Source organism: Crinia signifera, chromosome 5 (assembly GCF_055691185.1).
Source record: "Crinia signifera chromosome 5, ASM5569118v1, whole genome shotgun sequence".
NCBI lineage: Eukaryota > Metazoa > Chordata > Amphibia > Anura > Myobatrachidae > Crinia > Crinia signifera.
The window spans coordinates 70,088,421-70,106,376 of NC_139221.1; the positions used below are offsets into that span (position 1 = coordinate 70,088,421).

The 17,956-nt window shown below is 43.6% G+C and overlaps 2 protein-coding genes across 5 annotated transcripts in view; both read right to left on the reverse strand.

Moving 5' to 3' along the window:
• Positions 1–17,956, reverse strand: part of MCM4 (minichromosome maintenance complex component 4) — a 372,932-nt gene that overhangs the window by 268,520 nt on the left and 86,456 nt on the right. The window lies entirely within an intron of this gene.
• Positions 1–17,956, reverse strand: part of LOC146079479 (chloride channel protein C-like) — a 151,913-nt gene that overhangs the window by 126,933 nt on the left and 7,024 nt on the right. For all 3 annotated transcript variants that reach the window (XR_014474555.1, XM_083186247.1, XM_083186248.1), the window contains exons 2-3: positions 5,006–5,167; positions 2,878–3,007 (exon numbers count right to left, since the gene is read on the reverse strand). Coding sequence is in view for 2 of the 3 variants with exons in the window: in XM_083186247.1 (XP_083042373.1) it covers positions 2,878–3,007; positions 5,006–5,167 (292 nt within the window). In the remaining variant the exon portion in view is untranslated. The remainder of the gene's footprint in view (positions 1–2,877; positions 3,008–5,005; positions 5,168–17,956) is intronic.

Sequence of the window (17,956 nt, forward strand, 5' to 3'; positions counted from 1 at the left end):
CCACCCGGGTTTTGGGCGAAGGGAAATTGGAAGGCTGGAGGGTAAAATGCACGTCACATTGATTTAGGAATCCTCGACATCCTCTCGGAGACCCGTCATATTTACTGGGTGTCGACAGCTGTAGATGGTGAGGGACAGATGGACTCGCAGGAGCAGGAGGGGCAGAGACTCCAGCAGTGGGTGCGGCCGAAGCTGAGGGAGCCGCCTGAGGTGGTGACAAGGACTGGAGGAAGTGAGCCACTTGACGCTGGGTGGTTTCTACTTGTTCCAGGCGAGCCATGATGCCTTGAAGAACATCCGTCATGGAAGCCTGTGCTTCACCCGATTCCATCGGGTCAGTGCAAACTGTCACGGCAGAAGGGCTGGATGGAGTCGTGTGGTGCACAGAAGCTGGAGACGGACCAGGGCGAGTAGGATTGAAACGTGCAGGTTTAATAACTGATTTCATAAATAATAAGTTCACTTAAATACTTCTTTAAGTGGCAAAAGAATAAATCAATAAGTCCAGCACAATATACTGCCAGTGGTAATTCTGGAACCAGTCTTTAGGTGAGCCAGAGTACATAGAAGAAGATGCAGGAAGAGGTTGATTTGATGATGGAAGAAATGGATCCGGAAGACTGGAAGAGGATGGAATGGATGGATGATGAAGAAAGGGAATTCTGGAACAAGCAGGGACCAGCACTAGATAGCGCTTGCAGCATTGGTGTCAGGAGAAAACCTTCCTTGGATAAGGTGCAGGGAGCAAGGCACCAGAGTCAGGAGAGAGAACCAGGATCCAGGAGTCAGCTCGGAGTTGTGAACGACTCAGAAGACTCATTGCACTGACACGGATCAGCCTGGGCAGCTCCACTATATCCCCAGGGAGTGGCTGCCATTGGCTGTCCGTGCAGGATGAGGAGGAACTCTACTCTGGCCCAATCCGCTACCTGCCCTTACTCAAGATGGCGCCGCCGGCCTCCCGGCGCCGCAATCGTCAAGGACGCTGCTACCTGATGCTCCGTCGCTGCCGCCTCTACCCAGCGCTGCCCCCACCTGCCCGCCTCAGAGTGGAGCCTGCACACGCTAGCCGGCGGCGGGCGCGGACGGGTGAGTACTGTACCCGCCGCGCTCCGTCGCGGCTGCGTGTGACAATTCTAGTGTGATGTGATGTCCTAACTAATGGATTCAAATTGAGATATTCAGTGAGTGGCAAAGTCAGGGGCAGAGAGGACTAGGAGGAGAAAATGGTCTTGAAATAAGACTGTCTATAGAGGGAAAGGACAGCACTGTAGGTAGGTTGAGAGCATCATTTTGAAATGGAGGAAGTCTGCACTGGAGCATGATTTCCTCCACAGTCGCTCGGCGGTTTGTGAACACTTTTTGCCTTTGCAATGCCTAGTTTAAGGTGAGTAGGGACTGCTGGGGCAACAGAGTCTAGAGCAAAAGTTAGGGAGACGCAATGTGGGAAACTGCTGGTCAAGGTTACTCTTGGTGATGGCAGCCTTAGGGGTCTAGGTGTAGATCGAGTAAGGGATTAGTAAAAAAACATGTTAGACAGAGAGGAGGAATGGGAACCTAGAAAAGTCAGGTATATCACAACAGAATGTATGATTGAATTAATTCAATGCATTGGGTCGACCAACAAAAGTGAAAAACCCCATGTCGACCTTTTGACTGTTGACCTTGCCCATGTCCACATAATGCTTGCGTTGGCATAATGAACCTGTTGCCCTAACCCCACGTCGACCTTCAGACATGTCGTCTTTTATGCATGTCAACCTTCAGTGGTCGACCCAATGCATGTGAACCTTCCTCTTGTCTTATGACCCATGCCCCATATCTTTCCCACACTTTCTGTACAACCTGAGAGCTTCTATTGTCCTTTGTATGACGTGTTTTCATTGTATATACTGTGCATTTTTTTAGCCTGTTTGTGTCTATCTTTCAAAATCAAGTTGCTCTTGATCTTGTATTTGAGTTTTAATACAGCAAACACTGTTCCTGATATACAAGAACACTAGTGTTGCAAGGCATTAATGAGGTTCTTCCTATAACACACCTCAGTCCATTCCTTTGGGCTGAGGTGCAAACTGGTCGTCTCCAAAGGGCACTGTGTTATGACATTGTGATGCATAGTCATCCCTTCATCATGGGCAATTCTAAAAACACAATCATTTTAATTGCCAATGTTACATAATCAATGCCACATGCACATGCTGCAGACAACTATATAGTATGTATACATACACAATTTTTATTTTCGTTTGAGAATGTATTTGCCTTGGATATATTATATTGCAAATCAATTTAAGCCGTTTGTAAAATACAATAGCTGAAGTCAGGGGTCAAGTCCAAAGGAAATTGCTCATGCATAGTAAGATGGGTTCAAACAAACATACAATAGAAGGCTGCAGGGGTAACTACTTAATACTGCCTGTTACTATGCCTAGCATTTCTCTTAGCACAATTTGAAACAACATTGTACGTTTCTTTTGAGATAGGCATAACATAATGGGTAGTATTCAATGCCGCTCGCCGCGGTCGGCGAGGGGGTTAAACAGTGAGGATCACAGAAAACCAGCAATCCTCGCTGTTTAACCCCCTCGCCGGGCGATCACCCTATTATATGTTCCGGGGGAATCCTCGCCATCACAGGACGGCGAGGCTTCCCCCAAACAGAGAGACCCACGGCTAATGCAGCGAACCCGCTGTATTTAGCCACATATGTCTATTCCCCCTCGCTCAAAAAAATGGAGCAAGGGGGAATCGGCGTATGAGGGGCTCAGTTGAATACTGACAGGGCGAGCGGTGACAGCAAGCAGGAAGCCCGGCTCGCTGTCACCGCTCGCCCAGGGCATTGAATATACCCTAATATATTTTTGTACTACTACATACCTTGATATACATTTCCACAAGCTCCCACTTCATTTCAAAGAGATAATCTAATATTTGATGCATTAAAAAACCCACTGTGCCAACCACAACTCCAATAAGGCCCATCATCAGCCAGCGATCCCAATCTGACCTATGGTGGATAGAGAATGTACAGATTAATAGTATCTCACCACATGTTGCTATTAATAGATGGAATAGTCAACGGCATCAGCATAAGGGGTAATATCACATACCTCACATCAAAAATATTTCCACACTATTAGGTTCACTCTTTATTTTTTCTTTAATATGGTATTTATATTGAATTTGTGTTTTTACATATGGTATTTATAACTCTTTAAGTGCCGTCATTGAATTACTCAATTTATGTTTTTAATTTTGTATTATGTACTATGTTACCATGTAGAACTCCATTAGCATGCATTAACACTGGAAAAGTTGAAATTAAAGCAAAGCATGAGGAACACCCGTCAAAAAGTATATGTGTACAGGTACATTTATTTACCCAACTTAACACCCAACAGTGTTAAAGCACACCAATGAGGGTTTATAAATGATTGACACAAATAGCCTGATTTAAATTTAGGAGTAAAAAAAACAAAGAATCAAATGTGCACTTTGACACAACTTTGTTACACGGGGGGGGGGGGGTATTTTATGGGATTCAGTATTGAATCCCGGCGGTCGGGATCCCGGCGTTCAGAATCCCGACGCCGGAATCCCGACAGCCGAAATGCCGACAAGGGGCCGACAGCGGGCCCGGTGCCTCGCTACGCTCGGCACACTAACTTATTCTTCCTCCAGGGGTGTCATGGACACCCCAGGAGGGAGAAAGTGTCGGCATTTCGGCGGTCGGGATTCCGGCGTCGGGATTCTGAATGCCGGGAACCCGACTGCCGGGATTGTAACTGCATCCCATTTTATGTGTATAGGGAGAAAAGGGAGAATAGTAGGCAAATGTGCTCCTATTTCTTTGCTTTGCTCATTATTCAGCATGAACACCAGATAACATTTTAATTTTATTCTTTGGCAACAGGTCATTTACATTGTTCAGGGTTAATTAGCACGTTCCATATAAGTATTTGTTTTTAATTAAACATTGTAACCTAAGATATTCTACTTGGAAATACAGCCCAGAACCACAGGATTTTCTCTGACCAAATCTGAAGATGATTAGAATGGACCACACACACTGACCTTGCAGCAGCATACTAAATCCATTTAAGGCCCATATAATATATATAAGATTATTTCCAATCTGGCTGGTTGGAATGACAATCTGGAAATTTATAATCAACCATTTTCTCCCAAAAAGCTGGGTAATGGACAAAAGCAGTTATTTGCATAAACTGATTTAACCAGTTTGTCTAAATGACCATTTTTGTCTGTTTTCCGTGTTTAGGAGCAAACGATCAATTGATTTCCAGATTTTCATTGCAACCAGTCAGATTGGAAAGATAATCTTACAGTGTGTATGGGCCTTAGGAAGCTAATCACCTGCAGCTCTAACATACGATAAATACTGTATTAACTGAACATTATTCACACATACAATGGAGAACTAGGCTTATTTCAAGAACTATAAACTTAGAGAAATAAAAAGTTAAAAAAATAAAGGAACCACAGATACATTTACAAACAGAAGGTTATCTAATAGTATTGCTGAAAGCAGCACATTTGGAGTGAAACAACCAATTATATATTTGCTTGTTTCATTTACAGTAGACAGAGAGGTAAATGCAAATTGCGTATTGCCTGTTATGCATTACTACAAAAAAAGGACCTAATAGTAAAAATTTATGTATTTATTGTCTTGGAATTAATAAACCAGTAGTTTACATTGAATTACAGCATTTCGAAAAGCTTTGCCTGAACATTAATAAACACAACTGTTCTGTCAAAAAGGAAATGTATAGAGATTTACAGTTATAAATGTATGATATTTCACTACCGCAGGATGGTGGCACTGTGGTTGGTACTGATCTATCGCAGGGTATTAGAATTGTAGAGTATGTTCTCCCAGTGTTTGAGTAGGCTTCCTGTCTGCTTTGTAATTTCCTCCCACATTCCACATACATACCATTGAAGTGTCTCTCTGTAATCTATATACATTACAGCTTTCCGTTACCTGTGGGGCTTTTCTTGCAGCCATGTTTTATAGACATCACTGTGCGAAGGTAAGTAGTCCAGGCTTTCATGTGTTTCTGAGAGAGCCTTCTTCTTTTGGCATGTGTTAGATGACACTTTAGGAATTGTTCCATCTTCCAGATCTTCAATAGCTTGTTTTTTGCTGTTTGTTGAAGACATAATTCAGTTACTTAAATACGCACTCCCAGTTTTCTCACTGTCTGTTAGACGATCATCCTACAGAGCCACCACTGAGCCCGAGACCTCGCACACCAATGGCCTAACTATAGAGACTGCCAATCAGAAGTAGTGTAACACAAATCATGTTTTGCCATGACACGGATTGGCCACATTTGTTTTGATGTGATGTGTTAATGAAACATACTACTTCTATTCTGTTTTATCCTAAACAGGACTTCCAATGTAAAATAGTCATTATCAAGATAATTCATGGATTATGTAAATAGCAACCTTGACATGAACTTGTGTATATGAATGAACTACACACATACTCCAAATGTCTAACAATCATTTTCTCATATTAAAAAAACAATAATTCTTAGGACTAACCACTCCTTTATTTATGTCATCAGTAACGTTCCCAAATTATACAAGCAGATCATAAAAGAACAGTGCGAAGGAAGGTCCACAAGTCATCGTATTACATGGGAATCACTGACCAAGTCCCAGCAATATCAGTGATACATGACCAAAATAGCAGACAGTTGTGGTACAGGGCAATTCCACTAAGATCACATCTGAGCAGTGGATGAGATGATGGGTGATAACATAACTTAGCCTTTAACAAAGAGAGGAACAGACATTTAGTGCTACCCAAGAAAACTCTACAGCACTGATTGTTTGTTTACAACAGTAAAGGGTTTTGGGGGTTCCCTAATGTTGTGGGCCCATTTTCCTGCATAGATTGGGTGCAGCCATTTCATTAAAAGCCAAGATCAATGCTAAACACTATGGTACCGAATGATCATTCACTCCATGTTATAGCATTTGTTCCTGGCAGGAGAGTGTCTTCCGCAATTCTACAATTTCAATATGCACATATGTGTCCTAGAGGTTGCCCAATGGTTTGTCTTTTCAAATACTTTATATTGGGCTGTGGAAAATCAATCACACATAATAATCAATATAACAGTAAAGTCATAACAAGTATAAAAGTAGCAAACGATAATAAGCATCTTCCAATGTTTTCATAATATGGGGGTATGCGAATAGACACTGCGCTCACTGATGCGATCTTGTGGTAGCTGCTGGTCTCCAAGGGAGGGGGGCCACCCTCCAACAGACAGTATGGGAACAGGGGGTATGGAGACCTGCGCTTTTGTAATGCTATCTGTGGGTGAACTGTACAGTAAGAGTATTTGTGCAGGGTAATAGTATGCTGTAACAGATAACCTGATGAACCTCTATATATAGTGAGGCAAGTTAAGATGACCGGGGATATTTCAAGGGGATCCTGTGGGTGTGTATTAAGGTTGTCATTCGGCCATATTTGATGTGGGCAACCATGCCCTTAAGTCTGTAGTGGAATCCCGCATTAATCTGAATAGTCTTAGGCGTATATTGAGTATATGTGCTTCATCTGGCATCATACATAATGTCTCTTTTATGGGGGACTCTAAGCAATGTTCTAAACATGTGTTCTAAACAAATGTGGGAAATCATGATTCTGCACTGTTAGAGCCGCCATATTGGTTGTGGGCACCGCTGCCCTTCTTTGTGTTTAAATGCTGCAATATTGTGCGGGCTTTTAATGTGGTGCTAATGGACCTGACCTCATTGTCCACGTTGAGGCCTCTAGGTGTTAGGGTTTTCAGGTTAAAAATCCATTTTAGCTCTTCCTTATTTATCAATTTGAGGTAATCTCCTCCTCTCCAGTTCTTGGTTACTGTTTTTATCCCAATCACTGTAAGGCTTTTGGGGTTACAGTCATGTATCTCTCTAAAATGCCTGGAGATGGTGTGTGTGTCTGAACCCTTTACGATGTTTCGCATATGCTCACCCACCCTAACCTTGAGCTTCCTAATGGTTCTCCCTACCTATTGCAGCCCACAGGGGCAGCTAGCCAGGTATACTACCACTGTGTGGTTGCAAGCTAGTATACCTGGCTAGCTGCCCCTGTGGGCTGCAATACGTAGGGAGAACCATTAGGAAGCTCAAGGTTAGGGTGGGTGAGCATATGCGAAACATCGTAAAGGGTTCAGACACACACAGCATCTCCAGGCATTTTAGAGAGATACATGACTGTAACCCCAAAAGCCTTACAGTGATTGGGATAAAAACAGTAACCAAGAACTGGAGAGGAGGAGATTACCTCAAATTGATAAATAAGGAAGAGCTAAAATGGACTACCTCGCCAGTGGAACTTTGTGCAAACCGCTCCTAGTGACTTTGCCCCCACTGCCCATCCACTGCGAGCGCAGCGAGCCACCGAGCCCGAAGCGTGGCGAGCGCAGCAAACTCTGTGACAGGACGTGTATTAGGTTACATGTATTACACGTCCCCTCATGGAATGTGTTCCTAAAACACCTCCACTATCCATGCCACCCCGAAGCATGGCGAGTGCACGTCCTCCCAACCTTTTCATACCCCCACTATCCACGTTGGCGTGGAGTTGATCTTGCAGGGCTCGCTGCGCTCGCCACGCATCGGGCTCGCCACACTTTCTAAAATCAACTCCACACCAACGTGGATAGTGGGGGTATGAAAAGGTCGGGAGGACGCGTAATGCGTCCGCTCGCCACGCTTCAAGGTGGTGTGAATAGTGGGGGGGTGTGCTAAATCCCATTACAGCACATAGACATGTACACAATAACAATAATCTAACAATGCAGAGCCTTAATGAAAGTCTACGTAGAATAAAGGAATTTACTCATTATCCTTTAGATAAATATCTATGTGCAAGCCCAGGAAGCAGAATCTCTCTGTGATGCCATGTGTCAGAAAGAAGAACAACCTAGAGGCCAAGTACTATCATCTTTAGTGACAATATAATTACGTAAAAGCATATTATGTCAGTGACAATGCTGACAGTCTATTTACTGTAAATGATGGAATTATAGTTTTGCTAGTACCAACCCCACATATATGTATTCAGACTCATCACCCCAACTAGCTCCCCTGGAGACCTCTGTATAGTCAGATGTGTTTTATTCTTCATGTATTAAACTCCTCTGATATTACAGTGAACTAATTTCTTACCTAAAAATGTAAATTAAAATGTAAAAGGCGATTGAATTACTGTAGAGGGGTTATTATTGTAAACATAGTCAGATATGCCAGTCCCTCCTCCCTTGATCCATGCCCCTTCTGAGCGCTCACCGGGCCCAATACATGGACACATTACAGTGAGGCTCTCCTTACCCCCAGCCTTACTCTCCACGGGGGGGTTAAACAACTTTTTTTATTTTAAATTAGCACTACTGGCCTGGCATATTGCCACCACATTGTCATAAAATAATGTTCTAAATTTATAATCTAAATGGAAACAGTTATGCAATGGGTTTATTTTCCCTTTAATTTGTATATATTGCAGTTCATTACAAACAGAAGTTTAAAGGCAGTATTTCAATGTTAGAAGTTGACTTGGCAGAATCAGACCAATCACATTCAAGCAAAATAAAACCCAGAGCATTACAGTCACCATCACCTGACCACTTATTTATAAAAGTAGCATGCGCATGGTTTAACACTCATTCACACCACTTCCTGGGTATATGAAAGAAGTACTGTCCATCTCTCACTGTCTCTTTATTGAATCTGACAGCTTAGTCTATTTTTCAGTTTCAATGTTACCGTCACATATCCATCTGCACAGCATTGATTTGTTGGTTTACCTAGATGGACTACATAAAGATAACCGGTGGATGGGATGCCGGCAGTCAGAATACTGATGCTGGCATCCCGATATATACATTACTTTAAAAGTTGGGGTCACCCAGACAATTTCGTGACTTATTTATCAAATGAGTTGCAAAATAAATAGAACATATAGTCAGGACTTTGGAAAGGTTAGAAATAATGATTTTTATTTGAAATAAAAATTTTGTTCTTCAAACTTTGCTTTTGTCAAAGAATGCAGCAATTACAGTATTGCAGACCTTTGGCATTCTAGCTGTTAATTTGTTGAGGTATTCTGAAGAAATTTCTCCTGTGCTTCCTGAAGCTCCTCCCACAAGTTGGATTGGTGGCTTGATGGGCACTTCTTGCGTACCATACGGCAGTAATGAAACTAGGGCTTCCGGTGCCTGGGGCAAGGCATTTGATGCTGCCCCACTATATATATATATATATATATATATATATATATATATATATATATATATATATATATATATATATATATATATATATATATATAGAAGTCTTGTCGGTCCGGCACTCTACTTTCCATATATAAAGTACCGTGTGCTCTGCCCATTCAGTTGAATACCATTCCAGGAGTACTTAAGAAAGCACTGAGGCGGCACCACGGAGTTTTGAAGCAAGTAAAAGATTTATTAACGTTTCGGGGAACGTCAGTCCCCGTCGTCAGAACATCAGATAATACAAACATAGATAAGCTCACCTTATATCCCCACCGTACGTGACACACAGACGGAGCCGGGCTGCTGGGCGGCACGCTTCACTGGGACATAGCGGTCGCTCCCAGATGATGTCATACTGCATTGAATATTCATGAGAGGTGGATAGCGTCTCCGCTGTCCTAGCAACGCGGCCCCGGCTGTCAAATACATATAATAAAAACGGCCATCAATGAAAAATACAGCTATCACAGTGAACACATCACAAGAAAAAGAGCCAGATACAATGAAAACGATTAATGCATAATACTGTTCCATGAGATACGTTCGTTGAGCCCTTTAGGGGATACTGTTTGTAAAGTGTGAATCCAGAATGATTCACGTTTAAGCAGGAGATTGGCTCTATCACCACCTCTTGGAAGAGGGGGGATATGATCAATAATGTTGTATCTAAGGGTAGATATCTGGTGTCCTGCTTCACAAAAATGAGCTGCAACAGGTTGCTCCATAGGTTTACCTGCCAAAGCCGCTTTAATGGCTGAACGATGGAGGCCCATTCTCTCCTTGAACGTACGGGTTGTCATACCCACATAATGTTTGCCACAAGGACAAATAATCATGTACACAACATAGGCAGTGTTACATGATACTACGTGATTAATTTTATATTTTTTACCTGAATGAGGATGGCAAAAAGAATTACCTACAAGTAAGTAATTACAGGTAATGCAGGAAGGACAGCGGTAGCAACCTGGTTTTTTGAAAGATTGAAGAGGATAATGATATTTGGTTATGTCTGCATGTACCAAATAATCGCGCAGATTCTTATTGCGGCGATACGCTGTCATAGGTCTTTTATTCTGGAGTCCGGGTAATTTGGCATCTGATGCTATGATGGGCCAAATGGCCCTGGTGGCTTTTGGAATTACTGAGCTTGAGGTATCAAAGGTGGTAACCCACGTGAATTTATCCTCATTAGATGTTTTAATTTTAGGTTTTAATAGACTTTGCCTATTCAGTTTAAGCACCTTTTGTTGACTTTCAATTAAATCAGAGTTCTTATAACCCCGGACCAAGAATTTATTTCTTATTATTTCCAATTCATTAAATAACAAATCATGGTCGCTAGTGATGCGGGCTGCTCTTAACATTTGTGAATAAGGTAATCCACGTTTCAGGGAGGGAGGGTGTTGGCTGCCAAAATGCAAAAGTGTGTTTCTGTCTGTGGGCTTATAGAAAATCGATGTTTGTAAGGAATTATCATTTAAAGATACACATACGTCAAGAAAATCAATTTGACTTTTGCTACTCCTATAAGTGAATTTCACAGGAGATTGAGCATTGTTAATACAAGACATCATTTCATCAAATAATTTCACATCGCCCTGCCACAGTAGAAATACATCGTCGATATATCGGGAAAACATCGAAATATGACATGCAAAATTGTGATTTTGAAAAAACAACAATTGTTCCTGATGGAACATAAAGATATTTGCATACGATGGGGCCACAGGGGACCCCATCGCACACCCGGACACCTGCAAATAATGGCAACCATCAAAACGAAAAAAAATTCTATTCAGAACTAATTCAAGCAAGGTCAGGAATACCTGTTTGTCAAAATCGAACGCATCACCCAGTTCATCAATGAATAAACTCATGGCCTGTAGTCCCAATTGGTGGGGGATACAGGTGTAAAGACTGTTCACGTCTAATACACACAGCACAGTCTCAGAGTCAAGTGTGTCTTTGGCTTTAATATCCAGTAAGTTCAAAAAGGTGGTTGTGTCTTTTAAGAAGGACGGCTTAGTTGCAAGAAAAGGTTGTATAATAAGGTCCAAGAACTCAGAAACGGGATGAAAAAGAGAACCTCTCGCAGAGATGATGGGGCGAGGTGGGGGTTCAGTGGCATTTTTATGAAGTTTTGGCAACGAATAAAGGATAGGCATGATAGGGAATTTTTGGGACAACGCGTCAGACAATCTTTGATCAATTTTATGTTGTTTCACAAAGTTTGATAAGATAGCTGTTAGTTCCATTTGGTACTCGCCAGTCGGGTCTTTGTACAATTTCTGGTATGTCGAGGTGTCAGATACATGTTCAAGTAACACCCAACTGTAAGATTCAGTATCCTGTAGGACAATTCCGCCTCCTTTGTCCGCAGGACGGATTATTATCGAATGATCCTTGCTTAGAGTGAGCAAGGATTGTCTCTCAGATCTTGACAAATTGTAGTTGGTTTTGGTGTTAGCTTGGGTATATTTACTCATTGTTTGATCTAGCATGCGAGTATAAGTTTTGATGGAAGCATTCATCGAAGGGGGTTCAAATTTCGATTTGATTCTCTGATTGCAAAATCGGTCTTTAGGCGATAGTTCTTGTTTATCAGTTGAGTTTTGAAAAAACTCCTTAAGACGAAGTCCCCTATTCATGCGATGCATGTCGATCTGCCACTCAAAATCCTTATATCATTATTATATGTATTTGACAGCCGGGGCCGCGTTGCTAGGACAGCGGAGACGCTATCCACCTCTCATGAATATTCAATGCAGTATAACATCATCTGGGAGCGACCGCTACGTCCCAGTGAAGCGTGCCGCCCAGCAGCCCGGCTCCGTCTGTGTGTCACGTACGGTGGGGATATAAGGTGAGCTTATCTATGTTTGTATTATCTGATGTTCTGACGACGGGGACTGACGTTCCCCGAAACGTTAATAAATCTTTTACTTGCTTCAAAACTCCGTGGTTCCGCCTCAGTGCTTTCTTAAGTACTCCTGGAATGGTATTCAATTGAATGAGCAGAGCACACGGTACTTTATATATGGAAAGTAGAGTGCCGGACCGACAATCGAAATTTGAACCCCCCTCGATGAATGCTTCCATCAAAACTTATACTCGCATGCTAGATCAAACAATGAGTAAATATACCCAAGCTAACACCAAAACCAACTACAATTTGTCAAGATCTGAGAGACAATCCTTGCTCACTCTAAGCAAGGATCATTCGATAATAATCCGTCCTGCGGACAAAGGAGGCGGAATTGTCCTACAGGATACTGAATCTTACAGACGGGTGTTACTTGAACATGTATCTGACACCTCGACATACCAGAAATTGTACAAAGACCCGACTGGCGAGTACCAAATGGAACTAACAGCTATCTTATCAAACTTTGTGAAACAACATAAAATTGATCAAAGATTGTCTGACGCGTTGTCCCAAAAATTCCCTATCATGCATATCCTTTATTCGTTGCCAAAACTTCATAAAAATGCCACTGAACCCCCACCTCGCCCCATCATCTCTGCGAGAGGTTCTCTTTTTCATCCCGTTTCTGAGTTCTTGGACCTTATTATACAACCTTTTCTCGCAACTAAGCCGTCCTTCTTAAAAGACACAACCACCTTTTTGAACTTACTGGATATTAAAGCCAAAGACACACTTGACTCTGAGACTGTGCTGTGTGTATTAGACGTGAACAGTCTTTACACCTGTATCCCCCACCAATTGGGACTACAGGCCATGAGTTTATTCATTGATGAACTGGGTGATGCGTTCGATTTTGACAAACAGGTATTCCTGACCTTGCTTGAATTAGTTCTGAATAGAAATTTTTTTCGTTTTGATGGTTGCCATTATTTGCAGGTGTCCGGGTGTGCGATGGGGTCCCCTGTGGCCCCATCGTATGCAAATATCTTTATGTTCCATCAGGAACAATTGTTGTTTTTTCAAAATCACAATTTTGCATGTCATATTTCGATGTTTTCCCGATATATCGACGATGTATTTCTACTGTGGCAGGGCGATGTGAAATTATTTGATGAAATGATGTCTTGTATTAACAATGCTCAATCTCCTGTGAAATTCACTTATAGGAGTAGCAAAAGTCAAATTGATTTTCTTGACGTATGTGTATCTTTAAATGATAATTCCTTACAAACATCGATTTTCTATAAGCCCACAGACAAAAACACACTTTTGCATTTTGGCAGCCAACACCCTCCCTCCCTGAAACGTGGATTACCTTATTCACAAATGTTAAGAGCAGCCCGCATCACTAGCGACCATGATTTGTTATTTAATGAATTGGAAATAATAAGAAATAAATTCTTGGTCCGGGGTTATAAGAACTCTGATTTAATTGAAAGTCAACAAAAGGTGCTTAAACTGAATAGGCAAAGTCTATTAAAACCTAAAATTAAAACATCTAATGAGGATAAATTCACGTGGGTTACCACCTTTGATACCTCAAGCTCAGTAATTCCAAAAGCCACCAGGGCCATTTGGCCCATCATAGCATCAGATGCCAAATTACCCGGACTCCAGAATAAAAGACCTATGACAGCGTATCGCCGCAATAAGAATCTGCGCGATTATTTGGTACATGCAGACAAAACCAAATATCATAATCCTCTTCAATCTTTCAAAAAACCAGGTTGCTACCGCTGTCCTTCCTGCATTACCTGTAATTACTTACTTGTAGGTAATTCTTTTTGCCATCCTCATTCAGGTAAAAAATATAAAATTAATCACGTAGTATCATGTAACACTGCCTATGTTGTGTACATGATTATTTGTCCTTGTGGCAAACATTATGTGGGTATGACAACCCGTACGTTCAAGGAGAGAATGGGCCTCCATCGTTCAGCCATTAAAGCGGCTTTGGCAGGTAAACCTATGGAGCAACCTGTTGCAGCTCATTTTCGTGAAGCAGGACACCAGATATCTACCCTTAGATACAAAATTATTGATCATATCCCCCCTCTTCCAAGAGGTGGTGATAGAGCCAATCTCCTGCTTAAACGTGAATCATTCTGGATTCACACTTTACAAACAGTATCCCCTAAAGGGCTCAACGAACGAATCTCATGGAACAGTATTATGCATTAATCGTTTTCATTGTATCTGGCTCTTTTTCTTGTGATGTGTTCACTGTGATAGCTGTATTTTTCATTGATGGCCGTTTTTATTATATGTATTTGACAGCCGGGGCCGCGTTGCTAGGACAGCGGAGACGCTATCCACCTCTCATGAATATTCAATGCAGTATGACATCATCTGGGAGCGACCGCTACGTCCCAGTGAAGCGTGCCGCCCAGCAGCCCGGCTCCGTCTGTGTGTCACGTACGGTGGGGATATAAGGTGAGCTTATCTATGTTTGTATTATCTGATGTTCTGACGACGGGGACTGACGTTCCCCGAAACGTTAATAAATCTTTTACTTGCTTCAAAACTCCGTGGTGCCGCCTCAGTGCTTTCTTAAGTACTCCTGGAATGGTATGTGTATATATATATATATATATATATATATATATATATATATATATATATATATATATATGGGATTGGGTGTCTAAGTGGCCATGAACCTAATCTGAACCCAATCATTGTCCTCTACCCCCTCTATGCTATGCAACTTTGTCATATCTTGCTTCCCTAACCCTTTTTGTTTAGTGGCTAGATCCCTTTTTGGGTCATAGGCAGTGGCGTAACTATAGAGGGAGCAGGGGGTGCACCTGCTATGGGGCCCGGCGGGTGGGGGGGCCCGCCGGGCCCAGCAAACTACCCCCCTGCACCATTCAGATGTTTTTTATATATAATTTACTTGTGGCGGAGAGCAGTGTGGGGCATGCGTCTGTGTGACCGGCGGTCACTGACTGACCCTGTGTGGGCACTGCAGGGGTCTGGTAGACCGCTGATGCAGGCAGCAGCCAGTGGGGGGTTCCGGGGGACCAGAGGGCTGATGTCAGGTACCGGCCGGTAGGACCATGTGACTGCTGATACAAGGTAGCGCCGCACGGGGGGTGGGTCCGGATCACTGCTGATGTCTGGCAGCAGCCGGAAGGGGGTCCGCGTGACCGCGGCGCTGCCGGGCAGAGGGAGGTGGGGGGTTCCAGGTAAACTCGGCGCTGATGTCTGGCACCGGCCAGCGGGGGTCTGTGTGACAGCTGATGACGGTTAGCGGCTGCAGGGAGGGAGGCTGTCTGGATGACCGCGGTTGGCCAGCGGAGCCTGTTACAGTCAGGGCCACTTCTATTTAAGCAGCACCTAGGGGACATGGCCATAGCCCAGCCATCCCAGTGACTGCAGACATTGGGCTGAGGTGGTAACTCCTGGTCTGTCAGCGTGACCAGAGTCGAGAACCACTCTGTATAGTGGCAGCCTGACAGCCAGGAGGAGCAGCTGCAGACAGGCTGAGGTAAGGAAATGTTTATGTTTATTTGAAATGACACCACTTGTATGTATCATTTCAAATAATTGATAATATGTATATATGTAATTGGTGAGTATTGGTGTTGGTTACTAGAGCGTCTCACTATTCTGGCCCCTCCCTACCCCCTATTGTCTTTCTACCCACTGTCTAGCATCGCTGTATTCCCTCTCCACTGCCTAGTGTCTCACTATCACCCTTCCCTCCTCCTAGCGTCTCTCTATCCCCTCCCTACTGCCCTGCGTCACTCTATCCCCTCCCTACTGCCCTGCGTCACTCTATCCCCTCCCTACTGCCCTTCATCACTCTATTCCCTCCCTACTGCCGTGCGTCAATCTATGCCCTCCCTACTGTGCTGCATCTCACTGTCACCTCCCTACTGCCCTGCGTCACTCTATCCCCCCTACTGCCCTGCGTCACTCTATCCCCTCCCTACTGCCCTGCATCACTCTATCCCCTCCCTACTGTGCTGCATCTCACTGTCACTTCCCTACTACCCTGCGTCACTCTATCCCCTCCCTACTGCCCTGCGTCACTCTATCCCCTCCTTACTGCCCTGCATCACTCTATCCCCTCCCTACTGTGCTGCATCTCACTGTCACTTCCCTACTACCATGCTTCACTCTATCCCTTCCCTACTGCCCTGTGTTATTCTATCCCCTCCCTACTGTGCTGTGTCTTACTGTCACTTCCCTACTACCCGGCGTTACTCTATCCCCTCCATACTGCCCTGCATCACTCTACACCCCCCTACTGTCCTGCTTCAATCTAACCCCTCCCAAACCCCCCTGTGTCACACTATCTCCTCCCTACTGCACTGCGTCACACTATCTCCTCCCTACTGCACTGCGTCTCACTGTCACCTCCCTACTGCCCTGCATCTCACTATCCTCTCCCTACTGCCCTGCATCTCACTATCACCTCCCTACTGCCCTGCATCTCACTATCCCCTCCCTACTGCCCTGTGTCTCACTGTCACCTCCCTACTACCCTGCGTCTCACTGTCACCTCCCTACTGCCCTGCGTCACACTATCTCCTCCCTACTGCACTGTGTCTCACTGTCACCTCCCTACTGCCCTGCGTCTCACTGTCACCTCCCTACTGCCTGCGTCACTCTATCCCCTCCCTACTGCCCTGCATCTCACTAACACCTCCCTACTGCCCTGCATCTCACTATCCCCTCCCTACTGCCCTGCGTCTCACTGTCACCTCCCTACTGCCCTGCATCTCACTATCCCCTCCCTACTGCCCTGTGTCTCACTGTCACCTCTCTACTGCCCTGCATCTCACTATCACCTCCCTACTACCCTGCGTCACTATCTCCTCCCTACTGCACTGTGTCTCACTATCACCTCCCTACTGCACTGCGTATCACTGTCACCTCCCTGCCACCTTTCATCTATCTCCTCCCTATTGCCTAGCATCTCTCTTTCCCCTCCAGCAGATGAAAACTTGTACATTATGGTGGTAAAGGGGTGAGCCTCCAGTGTGGAGTATGTTTTTTATTTTTATTTGGAGCTCTATATGTTTTTTTTCATTGTGGGGGGGGGGCCTTTCAAGATTTTGCTATGGGGCCCACAAAGCTCTAGTTACGCCCCTGGTCATAGGACTCCTACAGGGGTGCTATGGGTGTCTTATGTATTTTTCCAGATTGTAAGTCATATGTGTACCAAGTTTAGTGTAAATTGCTTCAGTCATTCCTGAGTTATGTTGGAACATACAGACAGACAGACAGACAGACAGACAGACAGATAGATAGATAGTTGTATAAAATAACTTATGTGGCACTCAGATGATTTTACAGAATCACCAAAAAATGTACTGTGTATTGAAGTGTTGACCTGATTGAAGTCTACTTACTTTAAGCTTTTTGTTTTAAACTCATGGCTGTACAAGCTCTTTCATGTTGCAGATATACAACAGGGAGATGTCTTTGATCTATTTATTCTTGTTTGTTTCGCAGCCTGGAAAAGTGAACACCTCAGATTACAGGGATGCTGTGAGACAGCCCATCACTTGTGTCATCTCACCCAGAACTTATGCCAGGAAAAAAATGGTTGATAAGAAAATGGAAAAAACTGTGTTATTTGTGATTTGTGATGTTATGTGTTCTGATGTGTGCTGCCCATATCATTCACTAACTTATGTGGCAGTTACGTAAGAAGAATACATGCTTCTACTAAGCTATGAATACA